Genomic DNA, 18,924 nt, shown 5'->3' with positions numbered 1-18,924 from the left:
ACTCCCAGTGTAAGGGACAGGAAGTGACAGGACCTAACTTGTAGACCAAGGGAGGTTGAGGACCAAAGTTGGGAGGCTGGGGTGCTGATTCTAGAGAGGAGGATGCTTTGCGCACAGTGTGGGAGGAAAGGGTGGTAATTGCCATCATTACCCTTAGTGAAAACCACTCACCCCCACTTCCTTCTCATGGCTTGTGCTTTGCTTCTCACCATCACCCTGACTTTGGCAGCTTGGGGGGCACTGTACCCCCAGAGTTGAGGGTGCGGCTAGGGTTGGGTAGAGGACAGCCGTACAGATATTAGGAGCTGAGACCCTGAAACCCAAGCCCATCTCTGAACCAAGGTGTAGGGTCTAATGTGAACTGCTGCCCACGGTCGGGGCTGTGCTGCCCTTTCGAAGCCCTTAGTATCAGTGCCCCGGGGACCGCCCTGAGCATCCAGGTTCTCCCCTCCCCTCCATTCCCTGATCTAACTAGCGTTTGTGTGGAAGAGTCTGGGGTGGTTACTTGTGCTGTCAGTTCCTGCCTCTCTTCCCACAACCTCAGAGCCGTCTCCAGGAGGGCAGGGTGAGCCCCCGGGTGCCCTGGATGAAGCCCCTTCCCCCCGCACCCTACGGGAGGAAAATGCCTTTTTGGTCTGAAGCCCTCTCTGCTGCCTAGAGGGGCTCTGGTGGCCCAGTTCGATGCACGGTGAGGTGAATGCTGGGCCGGAGGAACCTGGGGCCCCCTTCCCTTCCTCCAGAGCTATCATCCCAGTGGCAGCCCCGCCCAACCCCCAGTCTTACCAAGCACTTCCTTCCAGGCACGAGGAAGCCGTCAACATGCTTGGTCTCCTGTAATCCTCAGTGCAACCTGGAGAGATTGATGACCCCATGGGTCTAACAGATGAGGAACCTGAGGCTCTGGGTTGGGACGTGACTTGCCCAGGGACCCCTAGCCAGTGAGAGGTAGAGCTGGGATTCAAACCCTCGTCTCTGTGATCCAGGGCACATTCTCTTACCCCTGCCTGAACAGCTACTGTGTCACAGCTACTCTATGGGAGTGTGGCCTGTGCCCCCCACAAACGTGAGCAGGGGCCTGCCCCAGAAGCCCCTGGTAATGGGCTCTTCCTCATCCTCTGCAGGGAGAAGAAATGGGTGACGGTGGGTGACACATCCCTGAGAATCTACAAGTGGGTCCCTGTGACGGAGCCAAAGGTTGACGATGTGAGTATGTGGGGCTGGTCCCTCCGGGGTGGGGCTGTCCATCCATGCTCCCTCCCACCACTGGGAGAGGGGACCCTGGAGCCAAGGCCACTTGGGAAGCAAAGGACCCAGCTTGGGGCTGGAGAGGCTGCTGGAGCTGTGTCTGTCCCTCCCCTCACAGTCCAGCCACAGTTTGGCCCTCAGAGAGGTGTCTGTGTGTGTGTGGGGGGGTGTCCTCTGCGAGTCATCTCTTCAGGGCTGATTTTGCCAGTGGGGACATATCTTAGTGCAGAGGTGTCCCCTCCCTAAGGCCCTGGGCACCGTGGCTTTGTGGTGAGCGTGGTGGTACCCTCAGACATGCAGACTCTCCTCATCATTGTAGCGCCATTCCTGGCACCTGACCATCTGTCAGGCATTACCTTGTAGCATTGAGCTCTTTGTTCACCCTCTTCAAATGAGAACACAGGTTCAGAGAGATGAAGCCATTTCCCCAGAGTCACACCCCAAGTGCCAGGTCTGCCTGACTCCAAAGCCCATACTGTCTCCACTGGAGAGCCTTCTGGTGGTTGGAGCAGCTGCTCATGGTGACCCTAGAGTGAGAGTTTGGTGCAGAGAAGCTTGATGGGGGCAGGTTCCAGGAGGGGTTGTGCCTGTGGCCACTAGGGGGAGCTCCAGTGGCTGTGCTTGATCTTAGGGAGAGATTGATGACAGGCATCCACCCCATATCACAGGGAGTTTTTCAGCTTCAGGGCTCCCAAGCCAGTTAACCCTCTGGTTGGTTCCTCTTACTTCCAGTCAAAATCCAGAAAGGCCCATGTCCAGGCCTTTGCATGGGCTGTTCCTCTTGCCCGGGGTGTCTTCCCTATTCCTGCAAACGGTCTCCTCACCCAGGACGATGGCTCACATGCCATGGGCAGTCATGACAGTGGCCATGATCACTTGGTTTCTAGGGGCCATAAGGCAGGCATCCCTCCTCCATCTTCAATGTCCCATGAGTCTCAGGTCTCCAGGCAGGGCTGAGGCTCCCTTCTTGACCCTTTGATCACATGCGGCCCCTGGGTGGTTTGGGTTGGGCTGAGAACGTGGACACTTGGGGTCCCCTTGGGTCCTGGCTTGGGCTGGCTCATTGAGCCTCCAGGGAAGCTCTCACCAGAGACAGCGACACAGAGGGTCCTGGCCTTTGGTGCCAGCCATCCTGGAGGGAGAGCAGAGTACAGCCAGCCTCCTCGAAGGCAGCTCCTGGCTCTTGCCTCCTTGAAGGCAGCTCCTGGCTCTTGTCTGTGCCTTGCACATCATTAGGTGTCGTATAAATGCTGGTTGCATTTGAGAAGATGTGGTCCCTGCTCTCAAGGAATTTATAATCTTGTTGGGGGAAGATAATTATAGAATAGCATGAAACAGACATCAGGGAAGTGCCAAATGGATTGTGATCAAGGAGAAAATGTAATCTATGGGCTGTTGGGAAGGACAGGGCAGCCCAGAGCCAGGCAAAGACCTCTAGATTTGGAGTTGGACAGACCACTCCTCATTAGCCTGCGATGCCAGATAGGGGACCCCACCTTGCTGGGTCCTCTTCTGTGCAGTGGAGCAGTAACAGCCAACTCCTGGGGTTTCTGCAGCAGAGTAAAGGCAATATATCATATGGGAAGAACTTAGCCAGGCGCAGCTAAGCAGGCGGTGCTCAGATGCTAATTCGCTGTCATCTCTGAGCCAAGATGTACATACTCCTCCCTCTCTCCCTCGAGGGCAATAGGTCCCACGCCTGGCTGCTCATTTGATCCCCTGAGAGTCCTGACACAATGCAGGTTCCTGGGCACCAGCCCGGATAGCTAAATTCTAACCTCTGATGGTTATGGTCAGGAATCTGCATGGAGATGGGAGATCTTTTTATATTTTTACACACAGTAACAACATGGTTATACCTTACCTTTTTTTTTTCTTTTGGAAGGCTTAAAAATTTAATTCACTTAAATAGGTAAAACATGTTACAAAATTCAGATGTTACTTTAAGACCTTTTTTTTTAAAACAAAGACAATTCGGAGTTCCTGTCTTGGCGCAGCAGAAATGAATCCCACTAGGAACCATGAGGTTGCGGGTTCGATTCCTGGCCTCATTCAGTGGGTTAAGGATCCGGCGTTGCCATGTGCTATGGTGTAGGTCACAGATGCTGCTCAAATATGGCGTTGCTGTGGCTCTGGCGTAGGCCGGCAGCTGTAGCTCTGATTAGACCCCTAGCCTGGGAACCTCCATATGCCGTGGAGTGGCCCTCAAAAGACAAAAGACAATAAATAAATAAATAAAACGAAGACAATTCACATGCCATAAAATTCACTTTTTTTTTTCCCCCCTCTTTTTAGGGCTGCACTGCGGTATATGGGAGTCCCCAGGCTAGGGGTTACATTGGAGCTTCAGCTGCAGGCCTGTGCCACAGCCACAGCAGCTTACAGCTTCTTTAACCCACTGAGCAAGGCCAGGGATCAAATCTGCATCCTCACGGATACCAGCTGGGTTGTTAACCCACTGAACTACAATAGGAACTCCCATAAAATTCACTCTTAAAGGGTGCAGGAGCTCCCTAGTGGCTCAATGGGTTAAATATCTAGTGTTGTCACTGCTGTGGCTTGGGTTTGATCCTTGGCCCTGGAACGTCCCCATGCCACATGTGTGGCCAAAATAAATTAAAAAAAATAAAATGTTCCAGCTAGTGTTGGTATATTCACAGTTGTACAGCCGTCACCACCGAGATTATAGAATGTTTTCACTGCCCCCAAAACAAAAATTCATACCTCTCAAGATCCTGGAAACCACATGCCTACTTTTTCTATAGGTTTGCATAATCTTCACATATGTTAATTTTTTAAATTGGTCTTATCATTTTATAAATCTGCTTCCCGTCCCTGAACACCCCTCCCACCCCACCCAGCTCTTCCTTGGAGACAACCAGTGTTTGTTTATCCTTCCAGAGACTGCGTGCACCCAAACAGGCAGACACACGTTCATTTATGTTTTTCCTACCAGCAGTGGCAGCATCCCAGTCACGTGTTTGGCACCTTTCTTCCGTATCTAGCTCAGAGATAATGAAATATTTTAACATGTAAGTCTTTCTACAGATCATTCCACCTCAGGACCGGAGGAGCTGCCTTGTTCTCTGTAATTGCTGCCTCCCCTTACCTTGAATGAACAGACTGTAATTTATTTAACAAGGCTCTTACCATAGACACAGGTGGTTTCTAACACAATTCTATTCCATCCGTTAAAAATGAAACTGCAGAAGTTCCCACTGTGGCGCAGCATAAGTTCCAGCTGCAGCATAGGTCACGGTTGCAGCTCAGATCTGATCCCTGGCCCAGGGAACTCAATGTGCTGCGGGGTGGCCAAAACCAAACCAAATCAAAGGAACTGCACATAAAAAGCATCCCCCTCACCCCCGCTCCCCCCTGGGTTTCCCTCCTCACCCATCCCAGTGTTGCACCGGAAGTTAGCTGTCTCTGAGGAAGGCGGTCCCTGGCCCGAAGATAGTGGAAATGTGTGAGTTGTTTTCTCCATCCCTCACCAGCACCCCTGTGCCTCCTCTGGGCAGGGTGACCATGGCCTTTTCTCCAGAGGAAATGCCCACCAGCTAGGATGTTGGTGTGCCTGCAGGGGCCGGCCCCACGGGCAAGGCAGCCTCATCCCCAGCCCAGCCCTGGCAGCCTCCCGTCCACAGGGTTCTTTAACTCCAAAGCAGGTGAGGTCCTGTATTCTCTTGTGGTGCAGAGTTAAGGATCCAGTGGTCCTACTGCAGTGGCTTGGGTTGCTGCTGTGGTTTGGGTTTGATCCCTGGCCCATGAACTTCCACATGCCTTGGGCACAGCTGAAAAACAACAACAAAGCAAGTGAGGCCCCTCGTGGGATGTGTTCAAATGCAGACCAAGGAGAACCCTCCAGAGACTTGGGGGCTCCAAAATGAGTCAGCGGAATAAAATATTTATTCCATTCCCCAGGGACTGGTGTGCGCACATGAGTGAGCTTGCGCGCGCACACACACACAAACACACAAATTCAGTGACTCGGTTTCTGTGCCTTTTTTCTCCTCCAGAAAAACAAGAACAAGAAAAAGGGCAAAGATGAGAAGTGTGGCTCTGAGGTGACCACCCCGGAGAACAGCTCCTCCCCGGGAATGATGGACATGCACGGTGAGCTCCCCGCGGTCAGGCAGCCGCCACCTCTCCTGCCAGGCCCCTGGGCTGTGGCCGAGGGCTCAGTTGTGTTTTTGTTTTACTGGCAGGTTTGTTCACATTCCAGGCAAGGGGTGAGAGGGCTGGGCAGGACCAGGAGGCCTCCGTGCCAAGGAGGAGGCTCAGTGGAGAAGAGGAAGCTTTTCCCAGAGCAGGGAGACAAAAATCAAAACGAGGAGTTCCCGTGGCTCAGCAGGTTAAGAACCGAACTAGTGTCCACAAGGATGTGGGTTTGACCCCTGGCCCCACTCAGTGGGTTAAGGATCTGGCATTGCCATGAGCTGCGGTTTAGGTTGCAGACGTGGCTCAGATCCCACATTGCTGTGGCTGTGGCATAGGGCCAGCAGCTGTAGCTCCAGTTTGACCCCTAGCCCAGGAACTTTTATGTGCCACAGGTATGGTCCTGAAAAGCCAAAAAAAAAAAAGAAGCATCAAAATGAGCCAGAGATGTGAAAAAAGACCTTCTCACCCACTGTCACTAACCTCACAGAACATGTTCTGTTCATCCAGTGTGCCCGGGAAGTTTTTGGTGGTATTTACCTTTTTCCCTCCTGGGCCTGACCTATCATATACATGACTTTTATTTCCCATTTCCTATTTTGTTTTGGCTACTGGGAAGCTTTAACTGGATTTCTGACTTTGTGTGAATCATCTGGGGTCCTGTGACCTGCTCTTCTATGTCAACAGCCTAACTTCCTTTGCTATTTCAGAACTTGTACCAATGTCCCACTGATCATATCCAGGCTGGAGACATGCTTCAGCCAGTCTGCAGTTGTTTTGGCACTGACGCTGTTCTTTCCTTTTTTTTTTTTTGTCTTTTTTGTCTCTCCAGGGCTGCACCCGCCGCATATGGAGGTTCCTGGGCTAGGAGCCGAATTGGAGCTGTAGCTGCCAGCCTACGCCACAACCTCATCAACATGGGATCCAAGCTGCGTCTGCGACCTGCACCACAGCTCGTGGTAGCGCTGGATCCTTAACCAACTGAGCAAGGCCAGAGATTGAACCCATGCTATCATGAATACTAGTTGTGTTCGTTAACCGCTGAGCCACGACGGGAACTCTGTCCTTTTTTCTTTTTCTTTTTATCTGAAAGGAAAGGCACAAATTGTAAGTGTGTGGCTCCATGAAATGGTCACAAACTGCACACACCTTTGTTACTGGCCCAAATCAAGACAGAGTGTTCCTGGCAATTTCTGTGGTATCCCCTCCCCTCCAAGGAAAACCACCACCTGATTTCTAACCTCAGAGATTCGAATGAGATGTTTCTAAGAAATTGAGTTCCTGGAGTTCCTGGATTTTAAGGATCCAGTGTTGTCGCTGCAATGGCTTTGGTTTCATCCCTGGCCTGGGAATTTCTGTAAGCATTGGTCAAAAAATTGCGTTTCTGATGTTTATAAATCAGGAAATCTGTATTTCTTCCATTCTTTGGGAAATCAGATCAGGCAGCCCTTGGGCTCGTGCTTTCCTGCGGCTGCAGCCCGCTGGAGCAGGAACAGCTGTCCCTTCTGGGAGACCAGGGCCTCTCCAGGCCCCCCAGGCTCACCCTCTCTGTGTTGTTCCCTGCCTGGCCCTCTCGTATAACACCCTCATCCCTTGCCTTTCTCCATCCTGATCTCAATTTCACAGTCTTAGTACCTCTGACTACCCGAGCCTTTTTGCACAACCCAATGGTGTTAGATAAAGAAACAAGTAATAATTTTGGGATGTTCGTGTCATGGCTTAGCAGGTTGAGAACCTGACTAATATCAATCCCTGGCCTTGCTCAGTGGGTTAAGGATCCGGCATTGCCTTGAGCTGTGGTGTAGGTTGAAAATATGGCTCAGATCTGGTGTGGCTGTGGTGTAGGCAGGCAGCTACAGCTCCGATTTGACCCCTAGCCCGGGAACTTCCATCTGCTGCATGTGTGGGCCTAAAAAGAAAAGAAAAAAAGGGGGAATTTTGGTTTAATCTAGATCCTAACCCTCCAGGCCCAGGGCTGTCTTATTCTGGGGAGAAGGAGGCCAGCAAACATCCCCATTTGCTCAAACTGACTAGTCCGGAAAACAGTCACAGACTGTGTGGGCAAGGAGCCTTGCTTGTTGCCAAACTGGCTTCAGAAAAGCATGGGGGGTGGGGGGGGGTGCTGACGGTTAACCTGTCAGGAAGGTGTCCCCCACCCCCCCAACTGGCTGTACAGTCACAGTCGGGATGCATTTCATTTACAGATAGGTATTTGTGGGTTCCCATTGTGGCTCAGCAGAAATGAATCCGTGTCTATGAGGATGTGGGTTCAATCCCTGGCCTTGCTCCGTGGGTTAAGGATAAGGCATTGCCATGAGCTGTGGTGTAAGTCGAAGACTTGGCTCAGATCTGGCGTTGCTGTGGCTGTGGTGTAGGCCAGTAGGTTCTCTGGGAACTTCCATATGCCACAGGTTCAGCCTTAAAAAGAAACAAAAAAGTTTTTTTTTTTTTTTTTTTTAAAAGAAGTTCCTGTTGTGGCTTAGCAGAAATGTATCTGACTAGTAACCATGAGGACGCAGGTTCGATCCCTGGCCTCGCTCAGTGGGTTGAAGATCTGGCATTACTGTGAGCTGTGGTGTAGGTCACAGATGGGGCTCGTATCCCACATTGCTGTAGCTGTGGTATAGGCTGGCAACTGTAGCTTCCACTGGACCCCTAGCCTGGGAACTTCCATATTCTGCAGGTGTGGCCCTAAAAGATAAAAAAGAAAGAAAAAGAAATAGATATTTGAGTTGGGATGGATCCTGTCCCCCTGAAGTAGGTTAGCATCCCCACTCTCTGGGGATGGAAGAGATCCCTGGCCTGGCTCTGTTTCAGTTAATTCTTAGAATTAGAGGTGAGAACCTTTTAGAGCAGAGGACAACATCTCACCTGGATTCAAACCTGACTCTCCTAGGACCTCCTGCACACAGTGTGACCCGGGGCAAGTCATGTAATATGGGGCCTCAATTTTGTCTGTCTCTACTGTCGAATGGGGATGGTGATGCCTACTCTTTCGTAAGGTCATTATGAGTATTAAACAAGATGATCCCTTAAAGGCCTCAGTGTGTCAGTAGCTAACATTTAAGAAACCATCACAGTTGCCAAGCACCTTGCCAAGCCCATCTCGTGTGTTACCCACGTTTAATCCCAGTGACAAGCCCCTTTGTACAGATGAGGAAACTAAGGCTCCACGAGGTGAAGTAACTTGCCCAGAATTAGAATGTTCATAAATACCAGTTCTGGCGTCTGAGGTCCTTTGGAGAAGGCAGAGTTCAAGTTCATGGCCTCTAGCCCAAAGGTAACACTCCAGAAAAATTTAGGCTGCAGCACAACACTCCCTGACCCAGGAACCGTGCATATCTTCCATTTTAGTATATAGGTAACCAAGAAAGACCAAGTCCCACTGCAGGGCATGGAATCGTGAAAGCACAGGGAAAGTTGTGGGCCTGGTTTAGGTATCTGGGAGGTTATAGGTGAGAAGATGGTCACAGGAGGATATGAAGGGACGTGGTGTCTGCATCCAGCTGCTTTAGTCTCCAGGATCCACCTGGGGAATCAGCCCAAGCATCAGGGTCACGCTGTTACTGGGGCACCAGGCTGGGCTCAGGGCAACCGACTTAAACATTAGCTCATTGTCCTTAATTAGCGTGACCCCATGCTGGCACCCCCAGGTTGATCCTCTGCCTTCTGTGCCTCTCAGACACCCGCACATGGATCTTGGCATAGGAAGGAAGTTTAGATTTTCTCGAACAGTAAATCAGGAGAGTTTACATATCTTTTTTTAAGTCCCAGAATTCACAAGAGGATGCTTTTGTGTAATGAGTGCCCCAGAGTACACTTAAAATAAGATGCAATTTACCCAGTCGAGGCTGTGGGGCTGCCTGATACTTGCTCGCCAGTTTGAAGTAGTGGAAAGGTTCGGGGTTTGGAGCTTGAGTAGACCAGCCTGAGCCCAGGGGCTCTGCTGCTGAGCCTCAGTTTCCCTACCTGGAGGTTGTTGGGATTAAATGAGGTAATTGTAGACGCCCTTGCCTGGACGTGTCATGGAATACGTGCCTCTCCTTTTTTGCCTTTCCATGTGTCTCCCCTTTTCTCTTTCATTTTTACAAAAACAGCCTTGGTCCCAGGTGCACAGCATGGCCCAAAAAAGCAGGGTAAGACTGTAGTAGTTTTTTGGGTTTTTTTTTGCCTTTTTAGGGCCGAACCTGCAGTATATGGAAGTTCCCAGGCGAGGGGTCGAATCAGAGCTACAGCTGCCACACTGTGCCACAGCCACAGCAAAGAAGGATCCTAGCCACCTCTGTGACCTACACCACAGCTCATGGCAACGCTGGATCCTTAACCTACTGAGCAAAGCCAGGGATCGAACTTGCATCCTTATGGATACTAGTTGGATTCAATTTTGCTGCACCACAATGGAAACTCCAAGACAGTAGTAGTATTTTTGAAATCAACCACGTTGGTATCTATAATTTAAAATGACTCTTTTTGCCTGAGAAAGGGGGTCCAGGGCAAAGGGGGACATGCCGCAGGATCCCCAGCTTTGCCCCCAGCTCTGTCCCCAATGCCCTTGCCCAATTAATTTTATTCCCTTTTTCCTTTTTATTACGAAAGATTTCATAATCGAGAACAGCAGAGCAAATGATATGATGAACCCCATATACTTCCCACCTAGGTTTTCAGAACATGATGTGACACTTACCTCCTCTGTTTGTTTGTTTTTTTTTTAATGTACTAGGTGTTTTAATTGAAATACAATTTACAAGTAATAAGATGCACAGCTCTTGAGTATAAAATTCAGGGAATTCTGATAATTGTATGCAACCCGTGCTAGAAGACGTACACTTCCCTGCTTCATGATAGTTAAGTCTGTACCTAAACACTTCAGCATGCGTCACTGATAAATGACATTTCTATCTACCCGCCGTACTATTATCACTCCTGACAAATTAATTCCTTACTTTTAAACTCCAGACTGTATTCAAATTCCCCAATTGTCCCAAAATGTCTCTCAGAGCTGATGTATTCAAAACAGGATCCAGATAAATTTCACACATCATGTTTAGTTATTAGGTCTCTTGAATTTCCGTAATCTCTAATACGACAGTAATCTCTGCTTCTCCTTTTTCTTTTTTTAATGGCTGCACCTGCAGCATATGGAAATTCCTAGGCCAGGGTTCGAATTGGAGCTGCAGCTGTGGTCTACACCACAGCCATAGCAACACTGGATCCAAGCCACATCTGCAACTTACACCTCAACAATGCCGGATCCTTAACCCACTGAGCCAGACCAGGGATCGAACCTGCATTCTCATGGACATTATGTCAGGTTCTTAACCTACTGAGCCACAGCAGGACTCCGCTTCTTTTTTTTTTTTTTTAATTTAATTATTATTTTTTTTGGAGTTCCCATCGTGGTACAGTGGAAATGAATCCAGCTAGGAACCATGAGGTTGTGGGTTCGATCTCCGGCCTCACTCAGTGGGTTAAGGATCCAGGGTTGCCGTGAACTGTGGTGTAGGTCACAGACGTGGCTCGGATCTGGCATTGCTGTGGCTGTGGTGTAGGCTGGCAGCAACAGCTCTCATTAGGCCCCTAGCCTGGGATCCTCCATATGCTGCAGGTATGGCCCTAAAAGGACAAAAGACCAAAAAAAAAAAAAAATTTTTTTTTTTTTGTCTGTGCCTATGGCATGCAGAAGTTCCTGGGCCAGTGATCAAACCTGCACCATAGTGGTGACCCTAGCTCTAGCAGTGACAATGCCAGATCCTTAACTTCTAGGCCATCAGGGAACTCCTAAAAAATTTTTTTTTCAATGGCATTGACTTGGAGAGCCTGGGCCAGCTGTCTTGTAGAATATCCACTTCCTGTCCTGAACACGGTCCTCTCCCTCCCTTTGATTTTTGTACCTGGTGTAATTGGTCCAGAGCTGGCCCAAATCTGATGAAACACTTTGGTGATGCTGCTTTCCAGGACCACCCCTGGGCCTTTGCATGGCTTTAGAGCCTGACCCACAAGATGTCTGGTCTCCTCACCCAAAGATTTTAAATGTGCCCTGGTTGTGGGCGTCTGCCTCCAATATTAGATTCTCTTCCTGGAGCCTCCAGCCCTCAGGGCTTTGGCCACACAGGGCGTGTGGGGAGGTCCCGGGAGGAAGCGGTGTCTGCTGTCCAGGGAGGGCATGCTGTGGGCTGCGGGCAGGGAGGAAGCCGAGCCCCTTGCCCGCCTTTCCTCAGCAGCTGCGGCATTTCGCCCCATGCAGATGATAACAGCAACCAGAGCTCCATCGCAGATGCTTCCCCCATCAAACAAGAGAACAGCAGCAACTCCAGCCCTGCCCCAGAGCCCAACTCAGCCGTGCCTGGTGATGGCACCGATGCCAAGGCGGACGAGGCCCAGACCGATGGGAAGGAGCTGCCTGGGGCCGAAGGTATGTGCCCTCGGGGGTCAGGCTCAGAGGGGCCTCTTTCTAGCCAGGTGGTTGGAAGGGTCTTCCAGGAGGCCCTGTCAAGTGCCAGCCCCCAGAAGGTGATGGGAGAAGAAGGGTAATGGCCTGGAGCTCGTCATTCTTGAGGGGCAATTAAAAAAAACTTACAATCTAGTATTTGGAAAATAAGTGCTTTGGAGAATTATAAAGTAAGAGAGGGAAATTGGGTTGGGGGTCTTGATGCATTGTGGGGGGGTGGTTGGTTGGTTGGGCTTTTTTTTGCTTTTTAGGGCTACACCTGTGGCGTATGGAAGTTCCCAGGCTAAGAGTCGAATTGGAGCTGCAGCTGCCAGCCTATACCACAGCTCATGGCAACATCAGATCCTTAACACACTGAGTGAGGCTGGGGATCAAACCCGCATCCTCACTGATAACTAGTTAGATTTGTTACTGCTGAGCCATGATGGGAACTTGCTGCAATTTTAAATAGGTTGGTCAGGGAAGGCCTCACTGAGAAGGTGACGTTATAGTAAATGAGGCTCAGATTAGGTGCAGGAGCCAACCAGGTAGACACCTGGGAGGAGAGTGTTTTGGGCAGTGCAAAGGCTCTGCGGCAGGAACATGTTTGGTGTGGCTGGAGAAGAGGGTATGAGGGGCTAAACAAGTGAGACAAGGCCAGAGTGTGGGCTGGGCCCTGAGGTGGGGGCTCACAGGCCACCTCACAGACCCAGGTTTTATGCTAAGTGAGGCAGGAGCCTTTGGGAGTTTGATGGCTGTGATCTGAAGGACCACTTTCCCTGATTGAGAACAGACAGTGGCAGGTCAGGTGGAGGCAGGGAGACAGTAAGGGGGTTGCTGCAGGTGTCCAGGTGGGAGAGGAGGCAGGAAGTGGTCTGATGATGGAGGATGTGTCTGTGTACATGTATCTATGTATATGTAGGCCTGTTTATTTTCAGGGTTCTGTGTTCGCTCTCTTTTTTTGTGGGGGTAGGGGTGCGTGCCAGTGGCATGTGGACGCTCCCAGATTCCAGAAGTTTCCTGGTGGTGAAGTGGGTTAAGGAGTCAACATTGTAACTGCAGTGGCTCAGGTCACTGCTTTGGCATAGGTTGGATCCCTGGTCTGGGAATTTGCATATGCTCTGGGTATGACCAAAATACTTAAAAAAAAATAAAATAGAATTTTAGGAGTTCCTGTCATGGTGAAGCAGAAACGAATCCAACTAGGAACCATGAGGTTGCGGGTTCAATCTCTGGCCTCACTCAGTGGGTTAACGATCTGCGTTGCCCTGAGCTGGGGTGTAGGTCACAGACGCGGCTGGGATCTGGCATTATATGGCTGTGGCGTAGGCCAGCAGCTACAGCTCCAATTGGACCCCTAGCCTGGGAACCTCCATGTGCTATGGGTGCAGCCCTAAAAAGCAAAATAAAAATAAAAATAAAATTTAAAAAAATGAAAAAAATTTCAATATATAGAAAAATTGAAAGAATGGTATAATACTATCCTGTATATATACTAATTTGGCAATTTTTTTTCTTGTTTTTTTTGGCCACACCCATGTCATACAGAATTTCCCAGGCCAGGGATCCAATCCAAGGCACAGCCATGACATCTGCCAGCCATGGCAATGCCACAGCCATGCAGGGCTGGGAATTGAACCTGTGCCTCCACAGGGACCCGAGCCATTGAAGAGACAATGCTGCATACTTAACCCACTATACCACAGTGGGACCATCAGTTTTTGTTTGTTTGTTTGTTTGTTTGTTTTGCTTTATAAGGCCACACCTGAGGCATAAGGAAGTTCCCAGGCTAGAGGTCGGATTGGAGTTGCAGCTGCCACACTGAATCTGAGCCATGTCTGTGACATACACCATAACTCACGGCATGCTGGATCCCTGATCTGCTGACCGAGGCCAGAGATCGTACCTGCCTGGTCATGGTTACTAGTCGGATTTGTTTCCATTGTGCCATAATGGGAAATCCCTCAGTTGTTAATGTTTAATGTTTTGGGGGGTTTATTTTTTGCTGGGGCAGTTATTTGGGTTTTTTTGTTTTTTGTTTTGCTTTGCCTAGAAACATTTTTTGGGGTGCCTTTTGACATTGAGTTGTAGATTTTATGACATTTTGTCTGTAAACAACATGCTTCTTTTAAAAATATGGACATTCTCTGGAGTTCTCACTGTGGTACAGTGGATTGAGAATACAACTGCAGCAGCTAGGTCGCTCTGGAGGCTCAGGTTTGATCCTGGGCCCTGTGCAGTGGGTTAAAGGATCTGACACTGCTGCACCTGTGGTGTAGGTCACAGCTGCAGCTTGGATTCAGTTCCTGGCCCAGGAACTTCTATATACTGAGGGTACAGCCTTTTTTTTTTTTTTCTTGTCTTTTTTTGTCTTTTTAGGGCCGCACCCTCAGCATATGGAGGTCTCCAGGCTAGGGGTCTAATCGGAGCTGTAGCTGCCAGCCTACACCACAGCCATAGCAACGCCAGATCCGAGCCACATCTGCGACCTACACCACAGCTCATGGCAATGCCAGATCCTTAACCCACTGAGTGGGGCCAGGGACTGAACCCGAAACCTCATAGTTCCTAGTTGGATTCGTTTCCGCTGTGCCATGACGGGAACTCCAGGGTATAGCCATTAAAAAAAAAAAAAGGAGTTCCTATTGTGGCTCAGTGGTAACGAACCCAACTGGTATCCATGAGGACGCAGGTTCAATCCCTGGCCTTGCTCAGTGGGTTCAGGATCCAGTGTTGCCGTGAGCTTCAGTGTACATCAAAGACGTGGCTCGAATCTGGCATTGCTGTGGCTGTAGTGTAGGCTGGCAACTGCAGCTCCGATTCGACCCCTAGCCTGAGAGCCTCCACATGCCACGGACATGGCCCTAAAAAGACAAAAAAAACGAAAGGATGTTCTGTTACATAACACAAATACCATTATTGCATCTAAGAAAATGAATGATAGTTCCTGATTGTCTCATGTGACAGTGTGTATTGAGGGAGAGGTGAGTGTGTGATGAGTGTGATGATAGTGCCCATCATCTGAGGAGAGAGAGGTGGAGGGGCAGGGCAGACACCCCGGTGCAGAGTTGGGGGTCCAGGGAGAGGTCATTACAGTGAGGTCGGCGCTGGCCCAGAGCCCAGGCTTCCTGGTGCTTAGTGGGGGCATGCATCTCTTGGGGAGGAAGGCCGTCCCGTGTTGCAGAGTCCGTTCACATCCCGTTCCACTCCCTTCCACACCACGTTACCTGTATCAGCCCCACGCAGGGCTCCATGCCAGTCCCAGGCCCCCGTCACAGCTGAGTCCTGTTCTGACCCTTAAGAACTCACAGGCAGGACAAGCACTGAAGCTGAGAGTTAGAGTCTACAGATAGGCCGCAGCCAGACTAGATCTAGCATGTGGTGTGCGGGTGTGACCACAGATCCCCATGGTGTTTTCATTTTTAATTGGAACTTGATGCCAGAATTTAAAAATTGAGCAATTTCACTTAAAAATAAAAAGGATCAATTTCTAGCTTCTCTTGAGAAATGGGAAGATCTGGCAATACTGGACCGGCATTTCCACTGAGCAGCAACCAGCTAGCGCAGACACAGGGCTACCCCTCCAGGGAGGGTCAAGAGGGCCTGGGTTCACCAGTTAGCACACCCCCTACCACTCCCTCTTGTCTCCCTGACGCTGAGGCCAGAGGCACTTGCCGTGTATTACCCCATGATCACTCTTGTTTTTCTTACTATACATTCAAAAGGAAAGTTAATATGTTTCTTGAACCTTTTTCTGTACTAAGGGGAAAAGTAAAAGGCTGAGAGGGCTGGGGGAATGCCCATTTCTTTGAGGAAGAGGTGAAAGATTGCTTTAGATTTTCTTTACAAATGTTATTTGTGTCTGAATCAAACAGCCCACTTGACTCATTTGCCTGGCATTGCCTGGCATCTAAGGGGACTTTTGAGTTCATGGTCAGATGTGGTAAGGGAAGGGAGCCTGGAAGACTCCCTGGAGGAGGTGCTATCTGACTTGGGCTTAAAGGATGAGCAGAGGTAGGAGGGGACCAAGCAACCCAGGCAGAAGGGACCACAGGACAGTGCCTGGGAATGTGCAGGGGAAGGTACCCTAGGTGCCAGGAGGACCTCTGGGTGGGGGAACAATCATGAATTAGGGTATGGACTGAAGCGCCCCACCCCCAGCTCTCCAGCGTCGTTTCCCCCCACCCCCACCCCCCCGGAGGAGGACCACTGTGAAGTCTGTTTTGTGGCCTTCCAGATGTATCTAGAAGCATCTATATGAGATGATAACCTCCCTTTTGAGAACAGTTTCACTTAACAGTCACCATGGAGATAGTTCCATGTTAGGACATACAGGTCTGTCTCATTTTCTTTACCAGCTTATCATTCAGTGACATGAATGTGCCCTGGTTTACTGAAATAGTCCCCATGTTGGTGGTTGTTCAGGTTGCTCTTTTTCCTACACAAATGGTGCCACAGGATGTCCCACACACGTGTCTCTTTGCTCTGGTGAGAGTGGGTCTGCAGGACACGGCCCTGAAAGCGGGCTGCGGAGACAGGGGCTGCGGGTCTGGAGTGGCTGTAGGCCCTGCAGTGTCCTCCCCCAGAGCAGGGCCTTGTGGCCGGAACTGTGGTGTAGGTCTAAGACGCTGCTGGGATCAGGCTCTGCTGTGACTGTGGCCCTAGCCTGGGAACCTCCATATGCCACACCTGAGACTCTAAAAAAAGAAATGTTTCCAGATGGGGCCAAATGTCCTCTGGGAGAGCAGGGGACAAAGTCACACCCCTCTCCCTGTCGAGAACCCTGACCAGCCTGGTGAGGTGGCTCTGTGGGCGGAAGCAGTGGAGCTGGGGGCTGGGACCTGGCTGGGACACAGGATGAGCTGGTCACGTCCGGGCTAACCCTTGCCTGCTGTATGGCCTCAGTCCGGCAGTGTCACCTCCTGAGCGCCTTCCTATTTCCTCTTCATTCATAAAATGAGACAGAAGTTGTCAGGTCACACTGCAGGAGAGGACAGGGCAGGAAAGGGCGGGGTGCTGGCAGGGCTGGTGGGGGAGGGGCATCTTCTCCACCCTTCCATGGGGGGTGGCTGGGAGTCAAGGGCAGGGCCATGTGGGGCCAGGTGAGGGCCACGTCCTGGCTTCTACCTGGCCTCCTTGTTTCTGGCCACGGCCTCGTTTCTGCCATGTTCCAGGTCTGAGGCTCCTTCTCTCTGAAAGGCCAGTTAGTTCAGCTGGGCTGCAGGAATGACGCCTTGGGTCAGTGCTTCCTCACTTGCCACATTTGATACCTAACCCCCCACTCACCCCAGGCCAAGGTGGGCCCCTCATCACGGTCCCCTTCCAGCTACCCCAGGCCTCTGGGCTGGCACAGTTGCCCAGCCTTGCCCAGGCAGGAGCATCCCACAGGAAGGGCAGAGGCAGACCCCCCACCTTCCAGGTGGGCACCCGGCCTACATGCAGCACAGGGCAGGTTCGTCACCAGCTGGTGACCTTGCTCTGAACTTGTTTACTGCTGAGTGAGTTCAGGGAATGACATAATGTCCAAACTCCCTGGACTAAATTTAGGCCCTAGGAAAATAATTTCCCCTGGGTGAGTTCCAGTGCTGTTGCGCTAAGAGAATCAGGCCGCCATGCCGAGGCCTTGAACATTCCATCAGAAATAACCATTTTATTTATTTATTTAGTTAGTTTTTAGCTCATAAAGGTCTGACATTAGCCTAAGAGTCTATTTTTCCTTTCCTTTTTTTTTTTTAAAAGGGGCTGAAACTGCAGCATATGGAAGTTCCCAGGCTAGAGTTTGAATGGGAGCTGCAGCCACTGGCCTACACCACAGCCTTGGCAATGTCAGATCTGAGCTGCATCTGGGACCTACGCCACAGTTTGTGGCAATGCCACATCCTTAGCCCACTGAGCAAGGTCAGGGATCAAACCTGCAACCTCAGGGTTCTTAGTCAGATTCGTTAACCACTGAGCCACGATGGGAACTCCTGAAATGGAGACTTTTTTTTTCTTTTTTCGTCTTTTTGGGGCTGCATCCGTGACATATGGAGGTTCCCAGGCGAGGGATCTAATTGAAGCTATAGCTGCCAGCCTACGCCAGAGCCACAGCAACACCAGATCTGGGCTGTGTCTGCGATCGTACAACACAGCTCATGGAAATACCACGGCTCACGGCAATGCCAGATCTATAACCCACTGAGCAAGGCCAGGGATCGAACCTGCAACCTCATGGTTCCTAGTTGGATTCGTTTCCGCTGCGCCACGATGGGAACTCCTCAATAGTAACCATTTTAAAATGAACAACCCAGTGGCATTTAGCACATTCATAATGTTGCACAGCCATCACCTCTGTCTAGTTCCCAAACATTCTCATCACCCTAAAAAGAAACCCCACACCCTTTAGCTGTCACTCCCCATTCCCCCAGCCCCTGGACCACTAATCTGTGCTTCTGTCTCTATGGCTTTGTCTTTTTGCACATTTCACATAGCTGGAGTCATACACTAGGTGGCCTTTTTTGTCTGGCTTCTCTCACTCAGCATCCTGTGTTCAAGGTTCACCCGCACTGTAGCCTGTAATAGTGCCTCTTTCCTTGTTACGGTTGAGTCATATTCCATGTGTGGAGGGACCACGTTTTGTGTAGCCATCCATCTGTTATTTGACATCTGGGCTGTTGCCATCTTTCAGCCATTGTGAGCAGTGCTGCTGGGGACATTTGTGTTCAAGTATCAGCTGGGGGACCTGTTTTTTGTTCTTGTGGGTCTGTCCCTAGAAGTGGGATTGCTGGGTTGAAGGGAATTCTGTGTTTAACTTTTTGAGGATCTGCCGCTAACATGGATTTTAAAGGCAAAACTAAAAATATCAAAGAAGTGTCAGGCTTATGGAACGGTTGGGTTCTCTGCCCTGGATAATCCCTTGTTTACTCCCACCTAGGGTCCTCGTACTGCCTGGGTCCTTCTGTTATTCCAGCTAATCCTCACAGTGACCTACCAGGGTGGTTATTGTGAACCTGGACTTTACAAAGGGTGGGGGATCTGAGACCACAGGAATAAGTGGCAGAGGTGGTCCTAGAGCCCAGGTCTGTCTCTAAACCCTGTGTCCCCCCACAGACACCAGC

At 50.4% G+C, this 18,924-nt stretch overlaps 1 protein-coding gene across 1 annotated transcript in view; it reads left to right on the top strand.

The window, feature by feature from the left end:
- BCL7A (BAF chromatin remodeling complex subunit BCL7A) overlaps positions 1 to 18,924 on the top strand; it is a 31,612-nt gene that overhangs the window by 6,401 nt on the left and 6,287 nt on the right. The window contains exons 2-4 of the mRNA XM_047760972.1: positions 1,122 to 1,203; positions 5,262 to 5,358; positions 11,645 to 11,812. Of these exons, the coding sequence (XP_047616928.1) occupies positions 1,122 to 1,203; positions 5,262 to 5,358; positions 11,645 to 11,812 (347 nt within the window). The remainder of the gene's footprint in view (positions 1 to 1,121; positions 1,204 to 5,261; positions 5,359 to 11,644; positions 11,813 to 18,924) is intronic.

The sequence above is a fragment of the Phacochoerus africanus genome, chromosome 15, assembly GCF_016906955.1.
Source record: "Phacochoerus africanus isolate WHEZ1 chromosome 15, ROS_Pafr_v1, whole genome shotgun sequence".
NCBI classification, from domain to species: domain Eukaryota; kingdom Metazoa; phylum Chordata; class Mammalia; order Artiodactyla; family Suidae; genus Phacochoerus; species Phacochoerus africanus.
The sequence above is the reverse complement of the archived record's forward strand: the minus strand, read 5'-3'. Positions and strand labels throughout refer to the sequence as shown.